Source organism: Vollenhovia emeryi, unplaced genomic scaffold (assembly GCF_000949405.1).
Source record: "Vollenhovia emeryi isolate VEMERY1.0 unplaced genomic scaffold, V.emery_V1.0 DF939167.1, whole genome shotgun sequence".
Lineage (NCBI taxonomy): Eukaryota > Metazoa > Arthropoda > Insecta > Hymenoptera > Formicidae > Vollenhovia > Vollenhovia emeryi.
The window spans coordinates 1,138,385-1,161,793 of NW_011967199.1; the positions used below are offsets into that span (position 1 = coordinate 1,138,385).

At 46.1% G+C, this 23,409-nt stretch overlaps 5 protein-coding genes across 8 annotated transcripts in view; 2 read left to right on the top strand and 3 right to left on the bottom strand.

The window, feature by feature from the left end:
• Nucleotides 1–9,074: 9,074 nt before the first annotated feature.
• LOC105564267 (abhydrolase domain-containing protein 4) lies at nucleotides 9,075–12,600 on the top strand. Of its 2 annotated transcripts, none has more exons than XM_012016520.1 (7): nucleotides 9,075–9,302; nucleotides 9,819–9,895; nucleotides 9,985–10,191; nucleotides 10,528–10,857; nucleotides 10,943–11,060; nucleotides 11,142–11,328; nucleotides 11,413–12,600. In XM_012016520.1, exons 1-7 carry the CDS (start codon nucleotides 9,271–9,273, stop codon nucleotides 11,653–11,655), a joined length of 1,194 nt encoding a protein of 397 aa, XP_011871910.1. In that variant the 5' UTR covers nucleotides 9,075–9,270; the 3' UTR covers nucleotides 11,656–12,600. The 2 variants fall into 2 exon arrangements, with proteins under 2 accessions (XP_011871910.1, XP_011871909.1); XM_012016519.1 differs by having other exon boundaries at nucleotides 9,076–9,302; nucleotides 9,816–9,895.
• LOC105564265 lies at nucleotides 12,430–13,952 on the bottom strand. The gene is made up of 3 exons (XM_012016518.1): nucleotides 13,732–13,952; nucleotides 13,051–13,633; nucleotides 12,430–12,966 (listed from the first exon to the last, which is right to left on the bottom strand). The coding sequence occupies exons 1-3, from the start codon at nucleotides 13,863–13,865 to the stop codon at nucleotides 12,619–12,621; spliced, it is 1,065 nt and encodes a 354-aa protein (XP_011871908.1). The 5' UTR covers nucleotides 13,866–13,952; the 3' UTR covers nucleotides 12,430–12,618.
• Nucleotides 13,953–14,532: 580 nt separating this feature from the next.
• LOC105564268 (E3 ubiquitin-protein ligase RNF8-A-like) lies at nucleotides 14,533–17,031 on the bottom strand. Of its 3 annotated transcripts, XM_012016522.1 has the most exons (5): nucleotides 16,956–17,031; nucleotides 16,655–16,889; nucleotides 15,635–16,490; nucleotides 15,070–15,501; nucleotides 14,533–14,972 (listed from the first exon to the last, which is right to left on the bottom strand). In XM_012016522.1, exons 2-5 carry the CDS (start codon nucleotides 16,757–16,759, stop codon nucleotides 14,941–14,943), a joined length of 1,425 nt encoding a protein of 474 aa, XP_011871912.1. In that variant the 5' UTR covers nucleotides 16,760–16,889; nucleotides 16,956–17,031; the 3' UTR covers nucleotides 14,533–14,940. The 3 variants fall into 3 exon arrangements, with proteins under 3 accessions (XP_011871912.1, XP_011871911.1, XP_011871913.1); XM_012016521.1 differs by having other exon boundaries at nucleotides 16,655–17,022; XM_012016523.1 differs by lacking the exons at nucleotides 16,655–16,889; nucleotides 16,956–17,031 and adding an exon at nucleotides 16,571–16,648.
• A 190-nt stretch (nucleotides 17,032–17,221) lies between these two features.
• LOC105564269 (protein Spindly-like) lies at nucleotides 17,222–20,272 on the bottom strand. Its single transcript, XM_012016524.1, has 6 exons — nucleotides 19,618–20,272; nucleotides 18,680–18,968; nucleotides 18,488–18,614; nucleotides 18,114–18,426; nucleotides 17,874–18,030; nucleotides 17,222–17,793 (listed from the first exon to the last, which is right to left on the bottom strand). Exons 1-6 carry the CDS (start codon nucleotides 19,881–19,883, stop codon nucleotides 17,422–17,424), a joined length of 1,524 nt encoding a protein of 507 aa, XP_011871914.1. The 5' UTR covers nucleotides 19,884–20,272; the 3' UTR covers nucleotides 17,222–17,421.
• LOC105564304 (transcriptional coactivator YAP1) overlaps nucleotides 20,032–23,409 on the top strand; it is a 27,095-nt gene continuing 23,717 nt past the window's right edge. The window contains exon 1 of the mRNA XM_012016589.1: nucleotides 20,032–20,035. Within this exon, the coding sequence (XP_011871979.1) occupies nucleotides 20,032–20,035 (4 nt within the window). The remainder of the gene's footprint in view (nucleotides 20,036–23,409) is intronic.

Sequence of the window (23,409 nt, forward strand, 5' to 3'; positions counted from 1 at the left end):
GCCCCTGGCGCACGGCCAATCGCGCGCCGCCGGTCGCGCGGCCCTCGCCGTTCATTCGCCGCGTTCGTTCGCGTCGTGCCGGCCGCGCGCGCAGCCCGGCAGGTGCCGCGCCGCGTCGCGTCGCGTCGTGGCGAGTCTCGCGCGCGCGCGCACACGCGAGGCGCCGCACACCACCGCCTCGCCGTGACGAAGTAGTTCCGCTTCGTCGTGTCTCTCCTTTTCCCCGCCTGCGCCTCCTCGCCGCCGTCCCCCACGCCCCCGTCCCCGATCGCCAAGTACCATAACCTAAAAATTTGAAAATGCCCCGAATCCGCGGCGCGATCGATCCCCGGCCTCGTGTGACACGGCGCGGCTCCGTAATTACAAATCGGGCGCCGCAGAGCGACACCGCGAGGCGCCCGGCCGATCTTGGCGACGCCACGTAATTGTTCGCATGAATAATCGAGGGAAAGGGGGGCTTCCGCCGCGATAGACGACGCGCTTGTCCCGCTGAAGGAGCCGCGAAGTTCGCCCACGAATTGTATCCTCCCGATGTTTTTTCCCCATTCGATCTATATTTGCACTCTTCGGGTGTGACGCGGTATAGGCGTCGAGAGCCCTAAGGCCTGTTATACAATACGTCGTATGTCACTGTCGGATGTCGGGACGTAGCCGGTGGTTTAATAAGAAAATTTCTTTTTCAAAAACAAAGAAAAGCTTTTCATGAAACAAAGAGAAAATTTCTTTTCGAGCACCGACGTTCGACGTATTGTATAACTTTAATCCCCGACTCTCGGTCGGGATGTCTCGAGATGCTGGAGACGATATCGAGGCAAACGATCGAACGCGATAATCTTAGAACGCGAGCAGAAAGATTGTCGTATCCGGTTTCTGTCGTAAGACTTAAGTCGCTGTCGGAAGTCAACGCGCAAAAAATTGTCGTATGTCGCCTCGTCATCCAATGGATGCGAAATACGTCTACGACAATTCTCTGTGCATTAACTTCTGACACCGACTCTAGTCTTACGACAGAATCGTAAACACTTACGACAATCTTTCTGCTCAGGCCCTAAGTTTGTCGCACTCATCGCGTCGCAATGCGACATACGTCTACGACAATTCTCTGTGCATTAACTTCCGACACCGACTCTAGTCTTACGACAGAATCGTAAACACTTACGACAATCTTTCTGCTCCGGCTCTAAGTTATTTGTCGCACTCATCGCGTCGCAAGCCGACATACGTCTACGACAATTCTTTGTGCGTCGACTTCCGACCTCGACTTAAGCCTTACGACAGAATTGTATACGGTTACGACAATCTTTCTGCCCGTACTTTGCCCATACCCGCGCTGTTGTGGAACAACTTGGACGGAATCTCCGTTCATCGGCAACGATCCTTGTCTGTGCGGAATTTCGGATGGGGTTGAAACTCTTGAGAGCCGGCGAGAAATAAAACAATAGACGGCGTCCAGTGTCTTGGGGAAACCCGTCTCCTCTCTCTATCATGTCGATATGAATCATTGCCTCGGACGCGTCGAGAACTTTCCCTCGTCTCTCGCCGATAAATTCGTGCGTCATTGTGAAACTGTAGCCGCGACACTCGCGCACAAGCGCGAAATATCACCGTGACACAATTATCGCTCGTACATATCGCGTGTAACGGTGAACGGAATTTCGCGGCGTTTACATTTTGCACGTTTTTGCGCATTTAAAGCTTGATCTATAATACAATGTGCTCTTCGCGTTTAAAAACATCCTACTTTAAACGAGCAAATTGAAACGCTTAAAAAATGTATCGATATACGATTACACAATATATTATGTACTGTGTAATTTATCAGCTTGCGCGATTTTTAGAGGTATTTATGGACTACAAAATAGAATGTTTCTAGACCCAAAGAGCACATTGTAGATCAGGCTGTAGTCGTTATTCTGATATTAAAAGTGAGTCGACGAATTTTCGCCTATGAAGTCGTTCACTTGATCCTGCGGACTCAGACATGTGCGTTTTGTGTGCATTTGCAGAAATGATATGCAATTACGTAGATAACGTTACGTTTCTGCCTTTGCACGTTGTACCTACATAGCTATCTTGTTATCAGCGATATCTCGCGTGTGCAATAAATTACGTATATTATTATTAATCTCACGTTGAACAATTCCGAGATATGATTTCGACATAATTGTGACGCGACCGCGCGAAATATTTTAACCGCGCGTTAATCGATTCCATCAATTAATGTCCGCCAATCAGTATTCCATCAATCATAAAATTACACGTAGAGATTTATACGTTGATATGATTAAGATGTATGAGAAAGTATAGTTATGAAAGATAAATGTGAAATGTAAACCGAAAGACACCCTAAGCCGAAAGACAAGATCATGAATAAATAATAATAATAATTCCATCAATTAATCGCCGATAAAAGCGGCGATAGAGACGGCAAGTCTCACGGCGCGTCCCGTTGAGGCGAAAAAAACGCCTGCGTTGATAAACCGATTGATCTCTTTCGCAAGGTCGTATCTCGATTTTGCGTAATTTCCGGTTTTGCGACCTTGCGAAAGAGAACAGTCGAAATGGCGCTTTCCATTTAGCGACGCCGGTCGACACAAGCGTCAGTCTTTCTTCAATACCCAGTGAACAGGATAAAATGACACTTGTGCCAACTTCTATCGGTAAATGGAAAGCACCGAAAACGTGGCGTGGAAAAAGTTGCGGAATGATCGGCGAAACGGTGGCGGAGGAGAACTCCGGCCGCCGTGGGAAATTCATTTCGCGCTATGAGACGAGATGACAGGCCGCTCGCACGATCCATTTGTCACGATCGCTCGCGCGAGCCTCCGTCTGTCCGTCTCGACCCTGAAAATTCGCTCGCTCGTCCTTCGCTCGTCGGCGTCGCGTCGAGGCACGGAGTCGGAGTGGCGATCGCCAGGAAGTAGTGCCCAGCAGACGACACCCGAAACGCGCGTGTATCCCTACGCCGCGCGCGCACAGTGTGCGTGGCCCCTCTGTATACGCACGTACGCACGCACGCACGCGTGCGGGAGTGCGTGCGTACGCATCCTGCGTGCGCGTCCGTCATCTCGGGGCGAGCAACACGCCTCGCCGAGTGCGAGAGTCCGCCGCACGTCTCCTCCTCTCTTTTTCCGATACCGCGCTCGCGGAAATCGGCTGCGTTTCTCACACGATCGTTAGGCAGGTGGCAGAGAACGATTCGCAAACGCTTAAGACTGCATTAGTCGTAGACGTAGGGCAAGGCAGAGTGAAACGTAAGCCGTGAAAGGCTGTTGTATACGACCTTGATTTTCTCTGCCTTGCCTTACGTCTATAACTGAACTTAGGGCCTGAGCAGAAAGATTGTCGTAAGTGTTTAAAATTCTGTCGGGAGGTCAACGCACAAAGAATTGTCGTAGACGTATATCGCGTTCATTGCGTCGCAAGGTGACAAACGTCTACGACAATTCTTTGTGCGTTGACTGCCGACACCGACTCAAGTCTTACGGCAGGCTCGTAAACGGTTACGACAATCTTTCGGCTCAGGCCCTTACGCATCGGTCGGGCACGAGATTCGGGGCGAGTCGGAGTCGTCGTCCCCCGTTGCGGTTTGGCAACGTTGTGGCCGCGCCGCACGCTATACGCGCACCGTCGTCCGCGGTGGCGGTTTTCGTCGACGCGAATTATCGCGGGCTCTCGCCGTGTAGGATCGGAACGATCGGATTTCCGGCGCGGATCACGCCCCGGAATCGCGCCCACAGAAACGACGTTTTACGTCCGCGGGTCTCGCTCGTTCCTCGCGGCGTATCCCGCGTCTCCATGCCGTTTCCGTAATTGCGATAACCGATGCATGATGCGCGATCGGCCTCGCGATAAATAACCGCGTCCGCGCGTTACAATCGGCGCGCGCTTATCGGCGACAATGAACGTCGCGATCTGCGGCGGGCCGTGCAGTTGAATTCGCGAAACAATTGGACTGGGTAATGAGAATCATGGCGCGAGTGCAATGAGAGGATGTGCTGATTGGGATGAATGGCTCGTATTGTCGGGAGGGCAAAAAGTGCCCGGAGCTTTTCTGCCGAGGTCTCCGGGCGCGAGGCGCGACGCGCTACACAGAAACGCCTCCTTTTTCCGAAATGCCTCTGCTACGCTAACGGACATTATTTCCTGTTATTTCCACGCGAACGTTAATCGCGACAATTGAGCTGATTAGAACAGAAAGGGCGACAAAGTCACATATATTTGAGAAAAATGGAAAAAAAACTGTCTCGCGAGCACAATATGAATTTTTTCCGTTAGGTTTTACGCCACTTGCACACTGAAAGAGGAGCCTCTTGAAATCAGTTTTTCCAAATATACTTTGGTCACGCTGAAGCGAGGATCCGTCGTCAACTCATATTTCGGTGTCGCGTGTTTTCTTTCTCACTGGTTCAATTGTTCACGTTCGAGAAACTGGCGAGACAGCAATATATGCTACGCTCCGAGGCTTAACAAAAATATCTTTTTAACAGTTAACTTATTATTATTATAGATGGTGATTACGGACAACCGCTACGTGGCATGTATCTCTTTCCGAACACATATCGCGGCCCGTCCCTCGTTGCCAGTCCGCCATATGTCCTACATAACTCCCCCCGCTGGTGTGTCCAGGGTGCCTCCTGTAATTTTCGCAAAATTAGCGCGTAGGCGCGGCGAGAGAGCGTATGTCGCGGACGACGCGCAGAAATCATCGGGCGTTAATTGATCTTACGGCCGTTTCGCGAGACAATGCGAGCGGCATGCACGCTGTCTCGTATTGTTAGGCTGATACCAGAGAACGATCCGTAAAGGCTTAAGCCTGCCTTAAGCCCGGTTCAACAGTGGCCAGTTAGCTTAACTAGTTGTTAAGTAGCGATGCCAACCACTAATACAAAATTCGCTGAGCTATTTACAAGGTTATTGTATATACAGGGTGTCCCATTTTAACTTGGACGGTAAAATATCTCAGAAACTAAGCCCAGCAAACAAAAATGTTTCAATGTAGTTCAGATTCGAATCATAGAAATTCAAGTTCGAATCGAAGCGAATCTCACTCGAGGCGGTTCGACTCGAGTTCGAAATTGTCCGCATACCCGGGAGTACCGTGCAATTATTCACGCGAGGGTGCGGGACGCGACGCCACGCCGATGCGAGCTGTGCGTTTACGCGCGGTCACCGACTTGACCAATGAGTGAGCAAGCCCGCTCTCCGGCTCGCGTTTGCGTCAATGATGTCACTACCTTGCGTCAATCTTCGGACTGATATGATTCCGTTTCCGCGGGAAGAAGGGGGGGGGAGCAGAGGGTGAATCGGCCTCGGTGACGAATCGCGTAAACAAGATGCACGCTCGCGCTATTTTTCGTCGATCTTTCCGGGAAACGCTGAGGACACAAAAAACATCGAGAGGCCACGTTGCCTCGAACTTCCTCTCGCGTTTCGTCTTATCTCGCCGATTTCGCGTCGTTTGTACACGTATATCGACCGTTCGTCGTCCGAGCAGATTCGGAGGCGAACTCGGCTTGAAATTCGCCGAGCCCGTGCGTTTCGGTGCGCCCGTTGCGCGAACGAGTTGGGAGGCGCGTAATATCGGGCGCGCGCGGTGAACGATTAAGTTGGTCAGTATTCGCGCAATTAATGAGCGCGATAACCGAAGCGAAATCTACTTCCACGGGGACGGCTGTACCGCGTTCTATCAGCCGGCCTGCGTTATCGCTCGGCTCGGCGCGGCGCGGAGCGTGGCGCGGGCCTTTTATTTCGACCTTAACAATAACACGCCGCGCGCGATTGCCGGGTGCGATAAGACCGCGCGCGCGCGCGCGCATCCAGCCGCGGCGCGTATCGGCGCGCTGCCTTTTTTATCCTGCATCGATATGTCGTGCGCGACGACGCGACCCTTGAACCGAGCACTCGCTCCCGCTGTCGCGTCATCGCGCGATGACGATCGCCGGCGTCGCGCACGACCCTTGAATTCGCGCGTATCTTCGTGCCGAGGGGACGACGGGAGAATTGAAAGATACACGCGTGGAAACGGGATGGTCGCCCGGACGCGCTTCTCGCGTTCGGTCGTTACGGCGTCGCGCGTGCCCGACGGCGGGTCACGTCATTCGCTGACGCTCCAGAATCGAGACTCGCGCGCGTTGCATCCGGTCCGCGAGTCGAGATACGGCGGCGGAGAAGGCCCCGCCGGTATCCTATCGATCCGCGCGTCGACGGACGCCGAGATACGTTCTCTCCTCCTTCTCCTCTCCTCACCCTCTTTCCACGTCCTTTCTCTTTCCGTCGCCGATCTTTCTCTGATCGCGACGCCTTTTAAAATACGAGAGGGTAGGAGAAGTGAATGGCGCGAGCTGTCGGTGCGCCGCATTTTTTTTTTCTCTTTCCAGAACGTACCCAGTCAGAAATGACTGGAAAACCAACGTCGAAACGATATCGAATCGATGCATTTTTGGTTCCATTTTCGACTTGGCTCGAAAATGGAACCAAAAATGCATCGATTCGATATCGTTTCGACGTCGGTTTTCCAGTCATTTCTGACTGGGTAGCTCCACCTCTAACGCGACGCGGCTAGAGTCGAGCACGGCAGGAAGCTCGGTTGGCGTTCCGGCTCGGTAACTTCGGACCCTTCCTTTCGCCACAGCACCTACGCGCGTCCTTCAGCGTATTGCCGGGTAACGGCACGCAGGTTGCACGCACGAGGATGCACGCGCGTGGCCAACGGAGGCGCAGACATATGCCTAGTCCATCGGAAATGGATTATATAAAGTGACCGTTGTAAATTTTGTGACAGTTAGTAATTTAAGTAGACAGCTCATGCTGCGTACAACGCGGATTAAATAATACGCATTTTCGCGGCTGAGATCTTAAAGCTAAATGATAGTCCTCGTGGATTTTATTCCCATTATTTCATATTTTATTTACCTCATCTTTTTATACCTTTCTTTTACACCACTGTTGACCTTTCCGTCGATTACTGTTTGATCTTGCACTTGCTGCCCCAAATAACGCCGCGAATTCTTATAGAGTATAAAAGGAATTTCCTTTGTGTTCGAGAAAGCGCTCAGAATTGGTGACATAAAAAAAGGCAAGTCTCTTTTAAACTCCTAAGAACGTTTTCAGAAATGGCAATGGAAAAAGGAGTGATTTTATAATTTGGGAATTCGCAAAGTAATCCTTTCGCGAATTTCTCATGCTAGGAGTCTAACAATAAGATTGCCAGTCACGCCACTAAATTGGCCACTTAAAAGTAATCGATGCCAAGAAGCAACTTACGAACTTACAAGACATTCGTTGCATAAAAAAACCGTTTATTTCTAGGATATAATGCAAACTGATAACTTTGCGGAAATCGAGCAGAATCGCGCTATGCCGTTTAACTGGTCGCGGATGATAGATTCCACTCGGTTTCTGCTGTTACATTATGTCGGTAGGTTCTGCCGACGGGACATGAATTTAATGCGAACGCAAATGACGCCAATTTGCCATAACATTCTCCTGGAATCCGCTGGAGAATCGCTAGCACGTCGCTAACGTTACGGGATTATTCGACGATCGGATGGTTCTTCTTCTCCTTCTTTTTCTTCTTTTCCAACGGCACTGGTTCCGAATAGTAGAAACCACAGGCTAATTGCCTTTGGGTGGGTAAGCGAGCCAGCTCTAATAGCGCAAACAGTCGTTAAAAATAATCGATATAGGCACTGAGTCAATGCAAGGCAGGCGCACGATTATACCGGGAAGTCGCGAAGGTTGATGTAATCGTCTGATGCAACCCCGAGTCTGAAAAATAATTCCTCCCCCCCCCCTCCCCTTTACGATTTTCGCCGCTCGACATTCCTAGCGGAACTCGATGATTTCCATCATTTCAAAAACCGACCGATAACCCTAGTAGCACAGTGCATTGGCTAAACGTTGGCCCAGTGCAACTAAATATCGGGCCAATGTTTAACCAATGTTTGGTCAATGCTGCTATTGTGCTACTAGAGAAAGACGCGCGAGAAAACTTACGATTTTTCAGAGTCGCTCAAGTTTCAAAATGGCTGCTTACCTTTTCGACTGTCACTGGTCACTACCTTTAAGCAGAAGATGCTGGAGTGATTCTGCACTTTTGCACTTTTTCTAACCTAGAAACTGTCAGCTCGCGGAAACACTTGTGTGATATACAAATTAAATGACTTACGTGTACGGATCGAAAGCGGCTTGCTATTCCGGCTAAATGAAAGAACAATACGGCATCACTGTAACTAAGTTTGTAAGTCTAATAAGAAATAATAGTGAGCGACACACACACACACACACATATAGTACATGTACTTGCTCACTGTTATTTTTATTTGACTTACAAAGTTAGTTTCATTGTCAGTGATGCCATATTGTTCTTTCATTTAGCCGGAATAGCAAGCCGCTTTCGATCTGTACACGTAAGCCGTTTAATTTGTATATTACACAAATGTTTCCACGAAACAGACAGTTTTAAGTGCAAAAGGTGCAGAATCACTCCAGCGTCCCCTTAAGTTCTTTTATTTTAAAATGTTCCTACAAATTCTCCTACAAACCCGCTAACAAAGTCGCAAAAAAAAAAGAAGAACGAGTTAGTGGGAAAAGATCTCCCAAGGCTGCGTCTCGAAACATCAACCGAGTCGTTATACTTGTTGCTCATCGAATGTTAAACAAGGATACAGTGATACACTGGAGTGACTGGAACATTCGGCGGTGTTTTCGAAGCCACAGCCCAAAGTGTCATCATCTTCTTTGAAAGAAGCGCTCGGTCTCTCCAAAAAAAACATCGCCAGAACAATCAGATCGGCCTATCTTGCAAGCATCGCTAGCGGAGCGACCTCGATAAGATCTTAAGAGATAGCTAGATATATAGAGATAGAGATAGAGATGAGAGAGAGAAAGAGAGAGAGAGATAAAGGAGATCTCGCGACGGCGTGTTGCTTCGCGGGCGGACACGCTCCAGAAATCGGCTTGCGCGCGCGGGCATGCACGCGTTTCGATATCAGCTGATTCCTCCCCGCTCCGCGGCCGCCGTCGCCCCCCTCCCCCTGCGTCGCGCGTCGGGGAACCGCGCGTTCGCTCGAGCGGCGACGCGGCCGAGCCGTCCATTCAGACACGGACGTTTCTGCTAGATAATCGTATCGCGCGCATTACGGCACACGCGTGTGTTTTTCCGCATTTGCCGACAACAAAGGGGGCCGACAGCCGGTCGTGGCGGCAGAGCGGCAGGGAGCAGCCCGTCGTCGTCGTCACCGTAGTCGTCATCGTCTCTTCGCACCCATGGCAGACCATGAGGTCGTCCAGGCGAAAAGGTAGGCGGGGTAAGGGCCGACCGAGCGTCGCGCGCGGACCGAGGGACTCTCCGTCGCAGCCTCCTACGATTACGTTGCGATTTCGTGCCGCGATTGTGTCGTTACGTCATTTGGCGGAGAGAGAGAGAGAGAGAGAGTCGCACGGCGGCGGAATCGTCGCGCGAAGAAAGAACGGGCCGATGGAGCGTGGACACGAAGGTGACGGTGTCGGGTAGTTTCAAGCGACCGCGATTTGAAAGTAGTCTCGTTCAGCTTAGTTTCGTTAGGTGCCACGATGTCCCTCGGGCCTCGGCCTCTCGCGGCGCACACTGGCGAGTGCGCGAACGGCAGCGCAATAATTAGGGGTCCGTGATATAACGGCTATTAATACACTGACGCGTTGTACACCTGTCCCGATGCGGAGGCATGACTTGACACAAAATCGCTATCGAATCGTCGATTCGTCTCGATTCAGCCGTTATGTAAATGGACCGATGCCCAGGGAGGGAAGTAATCCAAGTTTTGTCGCTTCAGCAGCTGGATTTGGGGATGGTTTAGCTGGTCTGGATCGTCCTCGACTATGTTGCGCGCTGCGGAGAAGAAGATCCTGTCGTGTAAGCGAGATATAAATAATATAAGATGAATGTCAAACGCTTGAAACCTAGCTGACTCAGGATTTACACGCCGGTCGAAATGCCCGCAGGCTTGAAGACGGCGTATCGCGGATGGTACGTCGACATTGGGCCGGTTGTGGGCCCGGCGGACAAGATATGGACAATCTCGCTGAACGAGGAATCGCCGAAGGTGCCCATTGTCTTGCTACATGGCTTGGGTGCTGGGGTAGCGCTGTGGTGTTTGAACTTGGACATGCTCGCATCCCAGAGACCGGTGTACGCCATCGACCTGTTAGGTAAGAAATTAACATCTCGAACGTTCAACGTTAACCTCCAGCGGCTAATCGTATTCGATTTATGCGCATTAATCGCGTATTGCGGGATGTAATCTAACGATTTCGCTCATTCCGCCTTTGTCATTATTTTATCATTAGCCACTTGACAAATACTTATGACTCAGCTGCATGACTAATCAAATCATTGAACTTTGTAGTTACATACAAATATATTACACTTGATACAAGAACCTGTCAGTTTCTCACAACACGATGCGAAGCACTTAAGTGCATTTGATGGTAATTTCTGTGCGTATCTGTAACGCAACGGCTGAACTTGATCTGTTCGATTCGCAGGGTTTGGCAGGAGTAGCAGACCTGTTTTTAGCAACGAAGCGCAGAAAGCTGAGGAGCAGTTGGTAAGTTCCGTGGAGGAGTGGAGGAGAGAAATGCAGCTGGAGAATTTCGTGTTGCTGGGTCACTCGATGGGTGGCTTTCTCGCGGCGTCCTACGCCATGCAATACCCCGAGAGAGTGAAACACCTCATATTGGCCGACCCGTGGGGCTTCCCCGAGAAGCCGCCCGACGCTGTCGCCAAGGCACACATACCGTTCTGGGTTAAAGCCATCGCGTTCGCAGTGCAGCCCTTGAACCCTCTGTGGGCAGTTAGAGTTGCTGGACCATTTGGTTGGTGTTGCCATGCATTGCAACACGATAATGCATACTCATTGTATTCTCTTTACACATTCTTGAGCGAAATATCTATCCGCAGGACAGTGGCTGATTGAGAAGACGAGGCCTGACATCGTGAAGAAGTTCACCCCCGTATTGAAGGACGAAACTGCTATAATTTCGCAATATATACATCAATGCAACGCGCAGACACCCTCGTAAGTCGTAAACTGAGCACCCAAGTGTAAGTAAAACATGTTAATCGCGTTATATAATTCTACGATTTACTCGGTACACAGAGGCGAGAGCGCGTTTCATGCTATGATGCAAGGCTTCGGGTGGGCAAAAAATCCAATTGTTAAGCGAATGGATAAACTGTCTGATGATATACCTATAACGCTACTTTACGGCAGTAGATCGTGGGTCGACAATACAGCTGGTGAAACGATTAAACAGTACCGCTCTTCGTCGTACGTTAACGTTCAGGTGGGGAAAATAATTCAGTCGCGAAGTACAATGTAAAAACGGACCGACTTGCAACTGTCTATACAAGAATGAATTATTATGCAGGTGATTACTGGAGCTGGTCATCACGTTTACGCGGACAAAAGCGAAACCTTCAACAAATACGTACTGGAGGCGTGCGCCTTAAGTGATTCGATACCTCGCTTGACATCGTCGAATTCACGTCTCTACACTAAGTCCGTAACCGATCAAGGGATAGATGTAAATTTACCGAACGATGCGCTCGGGGAACGAAGGCCGGAGGAGAAAAACCTGAGCACATCAGGATCGACGGAATCAAAGATTTAAGTAAAATCTAGCGTATGGAATACTTTCTCGTGAAAATGGACATTCCGGTTCTGCCAGCTGGTACAAAAAAACATATAGCGTGTATTGTGATGCACGGTGATGTATGTGCAAGGTATAAGCATACATGTGACATGTGAGCTTTATGTAATTTATAAATGCAATAACGTAAAAGGAGCGTAAACTGACGGATGTTAATCACGTGCTGATTGACTGTTTATATTAAGATATGTATAAGATATCACAAAATCGTTATTCCAGTTTTAGTTTTGGAAATTTATGACAATGTATTACTGCAAATGCGCGAAAACGTTAGAAAAATAGTGTGATCTTGTCATATAAGTAAGATATCGTTTTTAATCGTTGATTACAGATGCTCACGGGTAAAAAAAAATCTATTATACAATAGCGTACCGTGAAAAATTCGCGTAAAGGATCGTCTACAATAGATGAAGTAAGGCTTGATGTAAAAAGTAAGAGTAGGAGTAAAGAAATGAATCATTTCAATTTCTTTTTCCGATCTTGACTCTGACCCTCACTCAGCGAATTGGAGCGCAGTTTGACAAGCGCTACAAATATTTAAGAAAAATGATGCCTGTACCTTAGCTTTTACACTGAAAGGTAAAAGGTTGTGACTTTCTTCTTACTGCGTACTTCCAATGTAGACGGTCCTTGAATCAAAAGGGATCAAGCGCTTATACGAGGTGTAACTAAACAACGGAATTTTGTACATTGTGTACAGTCTTAGCTTTACTAACACAGGCCATAGTAGTGTCTAGCGAAGAATGAGCATTTTTGTTATTGTTATTGTATTATCTCACAGCAAGATTTTATGTATATTGTATACAATACAATTTATTACTAATAAATTATTTATTGTACACACATGTACAGAAAGTCGAGCATTAGTATTATATTTATATTGAATAAAAATTGTTTTGATCGTAAGCCGGGTTCATTCTCAAGTCATTTTCGCGCCTCGTCCTCGAAATCGTCTGTATACTCGTCTATATACTCATCATTACTGTCCTCGTCTATATCGTTATCTTCATAATCGTCATCAATTTCTTCTTCAAAATTATTTCCCACTTCCTGTTTCTTCAATTGTTTGTATCTACGTCGTTCTTCCCTTTGTCTTTTAAGTAGAAAGTCTGAGAAGATCTGTCGTTGTTCTTTCCGGGTCAGGAACTCGGCTTCTCTCGAGATCGGGTCGCGGGGGCTCTCATCTGTGTTATTGCATTCATTCACCGTGTCCGAATCGCGCGACATTCGCCTTTGCGCAGCCTTTCTCGACTTGGATACCGCAATGACGATCTGCAACAAATTAATCAAATGTATAATTTAACTCGTTCATCTCTCGTCGATGAACACATGAATTTCTGGCTCGTGCTGGCTTACCCGGGACATGATTTTGTGATGATCCAGTCCTAACACATCGTGCCTCATCGGCAATTTTGTATAAAAGTCATCTGCTTCAGAATCGCAATTCGCAGTCGATTCTTTGCGCGCAGTCTGATCGGCATCGCCCATGCCAGAAGCGTCAACTTGCGCAGGTTCCAACGAAACCTCGCTGGCCTCCTCGAAATTGATCATCGCCAATCTCCTGTCGATTTCCCTCTGCATGGAATACTGCTTGTTTTCAACGAACTGGATAGGCGGCACCACGCCTATGACACGTAGCTGCGACAGCTCGTGGCGAATAATCCTGGCGCACTTCTGCAACGCCTCTTGGCTGACGGAGGTGTCGTAGTTGTTGGGTATGTAATACACATTGACGTGTTTGAAATCCGCAGTGATTTGCACGTGAGTGATCTCTACGTCGCCCTTCACGATATCAGACACTTGCCCCATCGACATCATGTCTGTTATGTGCTCCATGAAAAGCTTATCTCGCATCATCATTCTGCGCTGCGTGCTCGCGGACGGTGACGCGTCGGTCGGGTTGATGCTCGCACCGCGTAAATCTGCGTCGTACCACTTTCTGCGAAGTAAAACTATCGTTACAGGTTGTACTCGAGACACAAGTCTTAGGAAAGAGCGTGGCATCCCTCTCGCTTATCTCGAGCAGGCTGCCCTTACCTCTTCGACTTGCGGCCTTCGCTTATTAGTTTCCTCATGAATCTACCTTCTCGAGCGACACCCGAACACACGCCGGACGTGCTAATACACCTGGACATTTGGAGGTACGTAATAAAAGGACGCGCACTTCGCATTTTGACTGTCGCTGGCTGTGTACAAGCCGGGGTCTCTCGGCCACGGTCGCACTTGCACGCAACAGCTGACGACAGACCTGCGCGCGTTAGCTGCACTTTGTTGCACCTCCGCGTTTGGTACGAAATGAATGAACGTTTCGGGAAGAATTAAAGCGGAGAAAGATCGAGAAACAAAGCGCACTGGACGCAATTGAAGCAGAAAGAACGTTACATTTTTTTATAAGTTTCAGAATATACTGACATTGTGAAAAATTGCGAATTACCCTCAACGATTCGACGCCGTAAAGGGTTGTGCAAACTGCAGATTTAATTTCTTAAAAGTCAAAGAACAATTAATGTAATCAGACAAAAAGCGGGGGAAACTTTCTGTGAAAATTCTAAAATTCCGATTCAAACAATTTCTAGAATCTAACGCGAAGAATCATTGTTGCACTTTTTTCGCTTATCAGATATCAATTGATTTTTCTACAAATTATGCAGCTTTTTATTGATTTTTGTCTACATCACGCGACTATGTAATTCTAGAGCGAATTTCAGCTCGATAAGATTTCTAACAAATTGAAATACTTTCAAATACTTTATCGTTAGGTAAAAGGGACGTATAGAAGACGTACGTTCTTGTACACGCTTCATCTATACAAGAAGCATAAAATAATAGGTACAAGTGTTTTATCAAAATACTTCATTAATCACACATACAATGGCGTACTTTATACTTATCATATAATGCAAATTAATAAAATGACGAAATAGAAAAGGGATGATTTAGGGCCGCTTTCACAGACATCGGTTAACTGCTAACCGAAGGTTGATTCTCCACTTTTTTTAGATAACAAGATGGAAATAGATAGGGAGTCGACTGAACTCTGGTTAACAGTTAACCGACGTTCGCGAAATTGGCCCATAAAGACCTATTTATAAAAATAAGTTTTTAACTTTCGAGACATCGAGAGCGCTTAGAGAGCTAAACTTCACCAACACTTGACACAAATCATCGACTAATCAGACAGTAACAAATATTCTTAAGATATAATTAACGTAAAAAGTAAAACGCCAGTACCCGTCTTCTTGCGTTTCAATATCGTTTCATCGGTCCTGGTACTGAAACTGAAGTACATTCGGATTAGACGAATTAAATATACAGCCAATTAGACAACGCCATGAACGCGCGAAGCATATTAGTATAATTAAAAGAATCCTTTACCCTCCCTTTCTTGTATAATCTCCTTTCTTCTGTTTTTAAGTTCGGGGGGCAAATTTTCGATCATACTCTCAATAAAATTATCTAAAACTAAGGATCTAATCCTCGATATTACTGGCTTCCTACAGACAGGACAGTCTTTCCGTTTCTTATTCCACATTGCTATGCAGTGGTGGCAAAACGTGTGCGCACAGTTTAGTGTCGTTGCCTTGACAAATAATTCTGAGCATATGCTACACGTCAATTGTTCGTCCATAATGTGCCCCACTTTTCCATAAATGTCTTCTTTAATGTTGGTCTCTAGTATATTTTGGCTTATCTCAGTCAGATCTATCGTATCTATTATCTGATATTCCGGGACCTCGTATTGATCAACGTTCAAGTTCAAAAATATACACTCCGATGTACTCGCGATAGTATCGTCTGATGTGTTTGCTGAAAAAGATTATTTAGCAGTGCATAAAATTGTTTCAAGGTTCTGGAAAAAAATGCACCATTAAAACGTAACACTATGTATTATAGATTGGCGAGGAACAAGCAGTTTTTGTATAAAATTTATCGAACATACCGCACAGCACTGCCTGCGAAGTTTCCGCTTTCGCTTCCTGTTCCTTCAGGGCTTTCTCCGTTTCTTTCAATCTCGTTTCTAACATATTCTTCTCATTCAATAGCTGGGCCTGAATATCCTTCTCTTCCTGTACCTTGCTCTCCATCATCCTTCGCCATTCTGCTTGCTGCTCCTCTCTCCACTTCTCCATTTGCTCCTTCATTTTTACTTCCAACGTCTCCTTTTCTTGGTTACTCATGTTCAACGCCTCCTGCCACTTCTGCTTCTCCTCGTTTATCCTCACTTCGAACTGCAGCCTCTCGTTTTCCAACTTTTGCAACAACTCGGAATACATGTTATTCAAATGCCCCTCCTGAGCATTGCACGCCCTTATTTTATCCTCCAACGCTGTAATTTGCTTCAACAGGTTCTCCTTGTCGTCTTTAGCCACGGTCTGCTGCGTCAGCAGATCTTCGAGCTGGTGTTTCAACTCAATGTGTTCCTTTTGCTTTATCTCGAGCTTATCCTTCAACTCTTTCCTCTGGCACTCCTGACTCTCGGCAAACGTCTTCTGCTTTACAAGAACACTGTCGAGTATCTTCTCGTCTATGCGCGGCCTCTTAGCGCAATGCTCTTGCTCGGCAAACGTAAATAAATACTTAAACGTTTCGTTCAAACTAAACTGTACAGTATCACCAGGATTGACCCTTTGTACTCCGCCCGGAGGGATGGCAACGCCATTGACTAACGTCACGTTGGTGCTTACATTCTTAATCGTCCACTCGTCACGGTCTTCACACCTAAAGACGCAGTGCTTTCGCGATATGCAGATGTCCAATATAATCTCATCGTTGTCCCTAGCACGTCCGATCTTGAACTGTGTAAAAAAATAAGAGAGAGAAAATTATAACTGGCAGAATCAACACGATCGGTCGTAAAGATATATCTTTGACGTGCCTTTAAAAGATACACGCGATTCGTCAGACGCATTTATTGTAAACGCGCAGAATTTCTCTAGCTGCAGGCCATATGTTTCCTCACCTCGTTTTTGTCAATACGTATGCAGTCGTCCGTGTCAGTTCTTACTAAAACCGGCATGAGAGTCTTCGGCTCCTCGTCGGGCCTGGCTCGTTTCGAGTACTCCATCGTTTGACAGTTTTGCAAACACCTTAATTATATTTTAACCGAGGCTGCGAACATAATAGATCTCGGGCATCGCATCACTCGCGACGTCGATTAAAACGCCGTTACGCGGTTTCGCTATCTTGTTGCAGTCCTGAAATTTCCCGCTGTCATCGGCTTTAATTCATGGAAAAACAATCTTTCGCAATTAACAACAAACCTTGTTTGAATACGGTAGAAAAATTTACGTGCGCCATCGTGTACTAATTTTCTAGACGTGTAGACCGAACTTGTAACTTGTAACGTCGACAGGCGCGTCCCCTGGCGAAAGGAAGCGCGATTGGCGGACATTTGTAAAGTGGTTTAAATATAAAAGAACAAAATATCGTATGTACATTATAGCTCCAAGATAAAAAAGTAAATGCAGTTTGAATCTGAAAATATTTCAATTTTAACCAGGAAAAAGGTAAAGTAGCAAAAGCACAATTTTGAGAAAGTTAAAAAGCAATTTGTATATTTGTTTATTACATTCTTTCGGAAGTGCACCTGTATTCTACGTATTAATTCTTCTCCTTTATCTTGATAGTTATATTTTTTATTTTTTTTTTTCATGCAAACATTATTTAATAAAACTCTAACGTGATACACAATGTCGTCAAGCAAAAAGGAAATATAAAATTGAATTGTCACGAGTCGTAAAACGTGGACCCATGCTCTTTAGTATAGGATACAATGGGATAGTCCTGTTGTTTCGCCGATTTTTTCAAAACTTTACTCTCTGTGTCTTCAGTATCCTTACTAAAGAATACAAATCTTCTAGGCATTTTCTGCTCAGTCGTGGTGTCCACTGCCGGCTTTTCGGACGTTTCTGTTGAGTTGCCTTGACCTGTATTATTCCCCGACGTGAGCTTATCGAATGCAAGTTCGGAATCACCACAGGCCTTTTCGAAATTCACATTGCCAGAAATTTTGCAACTCTCAATAGCTTTAAGGAGTGTTCCGTTGCCATCGTTTGTTTGTTCCGTTTCCAACTGCGCTTTTATAGCCAGAATTTGAGCCTGAAAAAGATACAAAGAGATTCTTCTATCAACAAAAACACTCTTAAATGATCTTTTCTTCTCCGGAGATGGATACTCGCCTCCAATGACATTGCTTTAGATCGCCAGTAACGGAGCTGTCTCGAGATGTCGTTCTTCGCTTCCTCTTGCACTAGTATCTGCATAGCTTGCTTTATAATTTTTTCGTTCAACTCCTTAACTTCCTTTCCCTTCGAGATTACCAACGATCGAGCGTAACTGAAAGTTAAATTTACGTCTTAAACATATATCAAACATAATATACATTAACTACATCTAAACAGAAATGTTCTCTAGCTTACTTAAAGCTTTCATCTGAAGACTGTATTTCTTCCGTCTTGGTAATGTTCTTGCTTATTTCAATCCTCAACCTATCCTCAAGCTCGAAGATCCTTCTTTTATATTGATGCAGGAGATCTGCATTCTCTTGCAATGAATCAGCCGTATCAATTTCCCATTTCCTGGCCATGGCGCTTTTCTCTGCCCTCAGCAGCTTAACTTCGGCCACTTTCGTATTCAGCTCCCGCTTTGCATTATTATATTTACTCGTGAGTGCTTTCATTTTATCCAGCAATACTTGCCGACGGTCTTCAACCTCGGCAAACAGGGAATTCCCTGAAACATTAATCACTTTCGTGAATAAACTGCAAACGCCGCGTTTCAATTATTACTTTACCTTTGCAAGTATCGCTAGCAGGAGTCGCTCTCGATTCCAACTCCATAAAATTCAGGGCTAATTCTCTAGCCGATACCCTTGCGTCTTCCAACTCTTTTTCATTTATCTCCAGTTCCTCCAGTACTTTCTGTTAAAATATCGTTAATTAGTGTTACGTTATAGTCAACAAATACGAATAGTAGCTTGTATTACATTGTATTTATGGTTAAGCTCCTGATTTAGCTCTTCCACGTTTGTAAGTTTGTCGGTCAAATTATCTACATTTTTTTGCTCATTTTGGAGAAGCGTAGATAATCTCATAATTTTCTCTTTATACGGTGCTAAAGTTTCTTCCGAGGTGTCATAACATTGTTCTTTATTTAGAAGGTCTTTCTGGTTTTTTACTACTTCTTGCAACTTCTTAATCTTATCTTCTTGTTTTGTTATGACTGCTTCTAGATCTGCAACATGGTCTTGAAAGTCCCGTATCTCATTTGCGTGCCTGATGCATAAAGAGATGTAGTTTCATTATTAAGGCTTGCATAACTAAAGCTTGGTATATTTTTTTTAAACCTTGCATCTTGTACCTTTGATAAAAATATTACTCAGGCTTGCATAGCTAGAGCTTGGTATATTTTTAAAACCTTGTATTTTGTATCTTGTATCTTTGATTTAAAAAAAAGTTGTATACCAAACTCTGGCTGCCAGTACACTAGCAAGTGAGTTAGAGCTTGGTATCTTCTTTAAAAGATACCAATACAAATATAGATACAGGTACAAATATTATCTGTAACTGTACCTTTCTCTGGAAAAACACTGATTGTGAGTGCATCTTGTATCTATTCAAGAAATGTAACCGTATCTTATCACTGAATGAAGATTTACCTTGTATCTGTATCTTTGATGAAAAACGAAAGTCAAGACACCAAGCTCTGTGCATAACAAAATCTTAGTTGAAAAAATAAAGACAAAAGAGTGTACGTGTAAAGTATTTAAAATTCATCTTTTTAAAATACGGAAGACTCATCGTTCTTAGATAATAATTAAACGGCAAATGATTAAGACAAGTTGCAAGTGTTTAAAAGCTCCAGAAGCAACCGCTTGTATCTACTTTGCAATTAATTTTTGCGGGGAAATTGCACGATTCTTACTTTCGAGCTGTTTCGGCGCGAGCCTCGTTTACCATCGACCTGTATTCCTTAAACTGCATCCCGTAAGCACTGTCAGCCCGCTCAAGCTCTCTCTCGATTTCGTCGTTAGCCTCCAACTTACGACGCAGAACATGCGACTCCTGCTGATAGTGCTCGCAGTCTTCCTTCAGCTTTTTATAATCATCGTAACTTACGATACCGTCCAGATGCTGTTCAAACAGCGAACAATTCGCGCTACTACTGAACAATTCCGACCTCTCGGCCATTTTACGTGATTTCTTCTTTTCTTCGTCGACGGATGGACCTACGTCCTGCTTCGTTCTTATTTGATCTACGAATGACGGTTTGAATCTTGTTGTGCTATGCTATACACCGTACACGTGTATATACACTTTGAATTCGTCGGTTGGATCAATGGGTATGCAGAGATGTAGATGCGGTGTCGCGTGTCTGTACAGATGGTCGAGAAAAAGAGCGCGAAATATTGATTATTAGAAAGGGAGAGAAAAGCCAAGTCGGAAAAATTAAGCACAACAGAGGCAACATTAGGAATAGGAATAAATATGACATATTAGAAGAGAGATTAACTACAACACCTGATGATAAAGAATAAAATACAAGACATAAAGATCCTGTGAATGAGTTAATTGTTTTCCCAGTAAATTTATAGAACTATTTAAACACTCTGTCGCTTGTGCATTTATTACAAATGCATAAGTTTATTATAAATATGAGAATTGTTATAAAGTCATCATCCAAAATATTTATATTCTAATTTATGAATTTAAACAATATGGATTTAATATTTCTTCCTATTCCTAATATTTATTTTATTGTGCGCAGGCCCTAAGGCCGGATTTACACTTGGCAGGAAAGCAGAAGAGCAGAAGCCAATCAGAACTCGCATTGGTGCGGCGAACAGCACACTCTGCTGGCAGAAAGTAGAAACTGTCGACTACCAGCAACAGTTCTGATTGGATGTCTGCTGTTTTGCTTTCTGCTTTTCTGCCGAGGTGTGAATTCAGTCCATTCCAGCGCATTCCGTTCCATTACTTTTCATTTTCAATGATTGTAGCTACTTGAAAACAAAGATGCAAATAGATAGTTTACAATTTATCGTAGAATTTGTAAAAGAATATATAAATGACTTATTTTCAAGCTAACTCAATGCCTGGAAGATTTTTACTATCTGACGAAACTTTTCTAACTTTGCTAAATCACGTTAAATAATACATTATTACGACTGGTTTGAATGCTTCGATATTTCGAATGCAATATGTTTCGTCGCGAAATTTTAAATTTTATTTAAATTTCAAATCTCATTTGAATTTACACAGTATAAATCTTGCGTGAGTAAAATTAACGCGGATATCTCAATGTTGTTGAATCGTTAGCGCATCGCATTTTCACGTGCAGATATCGTGATCAATAATCCACTTCTGTGTTAGGAAAATTAATCCAACTAGCATATGTTTCAAATTATTTTCTTGTCGAAACACAGTATACAACACGTCTTCTAACCTAGAGGAAAAATTGTTGATCCTGCAGAGTTGTATCATCCGATTGCATCATCCCGAGGCCCGATAGTCGGGCCCCTGCATTGTATAATATCACCAATTAATCGTCTATTCTACAACGTCTATTGGTTCGTCGTGGCCGTGTCGGCTACCGTTTGTCAGGTGCCGGGCGCCATAATTAGAAGAAGATGAAGTATAAATACCGGCCCTAGTGTACATATTTGTAGGTGTAAGAGTAAAGAACTCTATTCCATTTGGAAAAATCTGGACATATCTCCCCAAGGAAAATGAAAAGTCAAAATGACGTCAATTTGATGTCATATTGACCAGATTTGTGTCATATTTTGGTCAATATGACATCAAACTGACGTCATCTTGACTTTTCATTTTTCCTTGGGTCATATCCGGAAATTTCTAGAATTCTGTCATTTAATAAAATCGGTCTGCGCTAATCACAGACATGTTAAAAAACATACATGTAATCAGAGCCAGGGGCTCGATTCTTGAATTTATTCGAAAGAGAAACGTATGCAAAAATCCTGCTCTCGCAAAAAGTTGAAAGTTGATTAGTTAAGCCAGCGGCACGCGATACTATTTTTCCCTACTGGATTGTTTACGAGAGCCAAGAAGGCTGCAGAGTTTTAGATCAGACTTAAGGCTGCGTCCTGATTGGTTCTCGTAAGTAATCCAGTAGGCAAAATAGTACCGTATGCCGTTGGCTTTATTCACCAACTAATAATTGTACTCCTTTATTAACGGATAGAATTATTAATCAGTGGAGGGTAGGGAAGGCCAATGCGAGCCGTACGCAGGTAACAGGGCGCAGTCTTTAAGATAGTCACGGACAATTTAATAATGAAATGTAAAATACAAACGTTTCGACCCACTCCGGGTTATCCACGGTGCAAAGAGATACGACTAAAGAATAAAAAATAAAAAGATCTCCGCGTAAACTCGGCGAAAAAACAAGCGATTTATAAGAGAAAGAGAATACCAATCGCACACCATCCGACCAGAATCATTAATATTTCGTTTGCTCAATATATGAAAAAGAAAAAGGAAGATTAGATTAGGGCGAAAATTAATATTTCGAAAAATAACAAGTTCCGAAATCTGTCGCTTCAGGTAACTCCCTTAATGAAAAATTAATCGAGGTTGCCCTTAGGGGAAGCTGTTCACGGCGGTGCGACGTGATAGTGTTGATGCGCGCGTTGAGTACTCGCCTAGGAGTACTCACCTCTCCTCCCCCCCTTCCTCCTGCGTCGGCGCGACACACCCCCTCGCCCTCGCCGCCCGGCGCGTCGCGCTCCCTTCCACCGACGCCTACTTCGGAACCAGTGGCTCGCCAAGGAGCAACAGGCTGACGCGACCAGCCACGGCTCGGGTTGGCTCAGTTCGGGGCGAGATCGAGCAGCGCGTGGTGTCACGGGGAAGAGAGAGAGCGGGGGAGAGAGAGAGAGAGAGAGACCAGCGGCTTTTTCCCGTCCGGCCAGAGGCTCGCGGCGGGGCGCGGAGTTGCCAAAGCTGCGCGGCATCATTAGTGCAGGTTGTTGCCAGATCGCCGCCGCACGGCCCGAGTCAACGTAACGCCAGCCAGGCGGACGACGACGGAGGTATCGGTTCGGATCGGATCGGAGCAGTTCGGCTCGGAGCGGCAGTGCTCGCACGGATACCGGGACGGTGAGAGGCCGGAGTCGTCGGGTCCGCGACTCTTCGAGAGAGGAGAACAAGCCGTGCATCTCCTCCTCCCCCCTGCTGCCCCCGCGCGCGCGCCTGTGCCGTGCCGTGCTGTGCTGTGCCGCGTCGCGTCGCGTCGCGGGTCGGGTCGCGCTCTCGTGATCGCGGGCTTCCCTCAGTTCCTCCGCGAGTGCCCGCGCGACGCCCGATCGACCACCCTCGGCGCCGGGACCGTCTCCGTCTGCCATAATACGAACGGCCCGGTTCTGCGTATCATGTTCCTCGCCGTCGTCGCCGCCGCCGCCGTCGACGTCGACGTCGCCGTTGTTACACACCGCAGTGGCGTATCGAGGAACGGCGGAGCGCGGGGAATACGCGAGTGACCCTCCCCCCCGCCCTCTCCGAGTGGTTCCACGGGACTCAGGGGGACTTCCTGGAAGACGACGACGACGACGACAACGTCCCCCCATCCCCTCTCCGTGCGTCGCGTGCGACACCGAGTAGAGAACGTCGACTGCGTTATCGTCCTCGGCTGCGCTAGGCGGGCTAGGCTAGGCGGGATCTCTGGAAAATCGAGAGAGCGCCCCCCTCCCCTCCT

Coding starts and splice junctions, on each gene's coding strand:
- LOC105564267 (XM_012016519.1), top strand. CDS start 9,271: ATGGCAGACCATGAGGTCGTCCAGGCGAAAAG. Junction 10,192..10,527: donor GTACGCCATCGACCTGTTAG/GTAAGAAATTAA, acceptor TTCGATTCGCAG/GGTTTGGCAGGAGTAGCAGA. Junction 11,061..11,141: donor TGCAACGCGCAGACACCCTC/GTAAGTCGTAAA, acceptor CTCGGTACACAG/AGGCGAGAGCGCGTTTCATG.
- LOC105564265 (XM_012016518.1), bottom strand. CDS start 13,865: ATGCGAAGTGCGCGTCCTTTTATTACGTACCTCCAAATGTCCAGGTGT. Junction 13,634..13,731: donor GAAGGCCGCAAGTCGAAGAG/GTAAGGGCAGCC, acceptor TTTACTTCGCAG/AAAGTGGTACGACGCAGATT. Junction 12,967..13,050: donor ATCACAAAATCATGTCCCGG/GTAAGCCAGCAC, acceptor AATTTGTTGCAG/ATCGTCATTGCGGTATCCAA.
- LOC105564268 (XM_012016522.1), bottom strand. CDS start 16,759: ATGGAGTACTCGAAACGAGCCAGGCCCGACGAGGAGCCGAAGACTCTC. Junction 16,491..16,654: donor TACGTATTGACAAAAACGAG/GTGAGGAAACAT, acceptor TTTTTTACACAG/TTCAAGATCGGACGTGCTAG. Junction 14,973..15,069: donor GATTATACAAGAAAGGGAGG/GTAAAGGATTCT, acceptor AATGTACTTCAG/TTTCAGTACCAGGACCGATG.
- LOC105564269 (XM_012016524.1), bottom strand. CDS start 19,883: ATGGCCGAGAGGTCGGAATTGTTCAGTAGTAGCGCGAATTGTTCGCTG. Junction 18,615..18,679: donor AGCTTAACCATAAATACAAT/GTAATACAAGCT, acceptor ATATTTTAACAG/AAAGTACTGGAGGAACTGGA. Junction 17,794..17,873: donor CTAAAGCAATGTCATTGGAG/GCGAGTATCCAT, acceptor TATCTTTTTCAG/GCTCAAATTCTGGCTATAAA.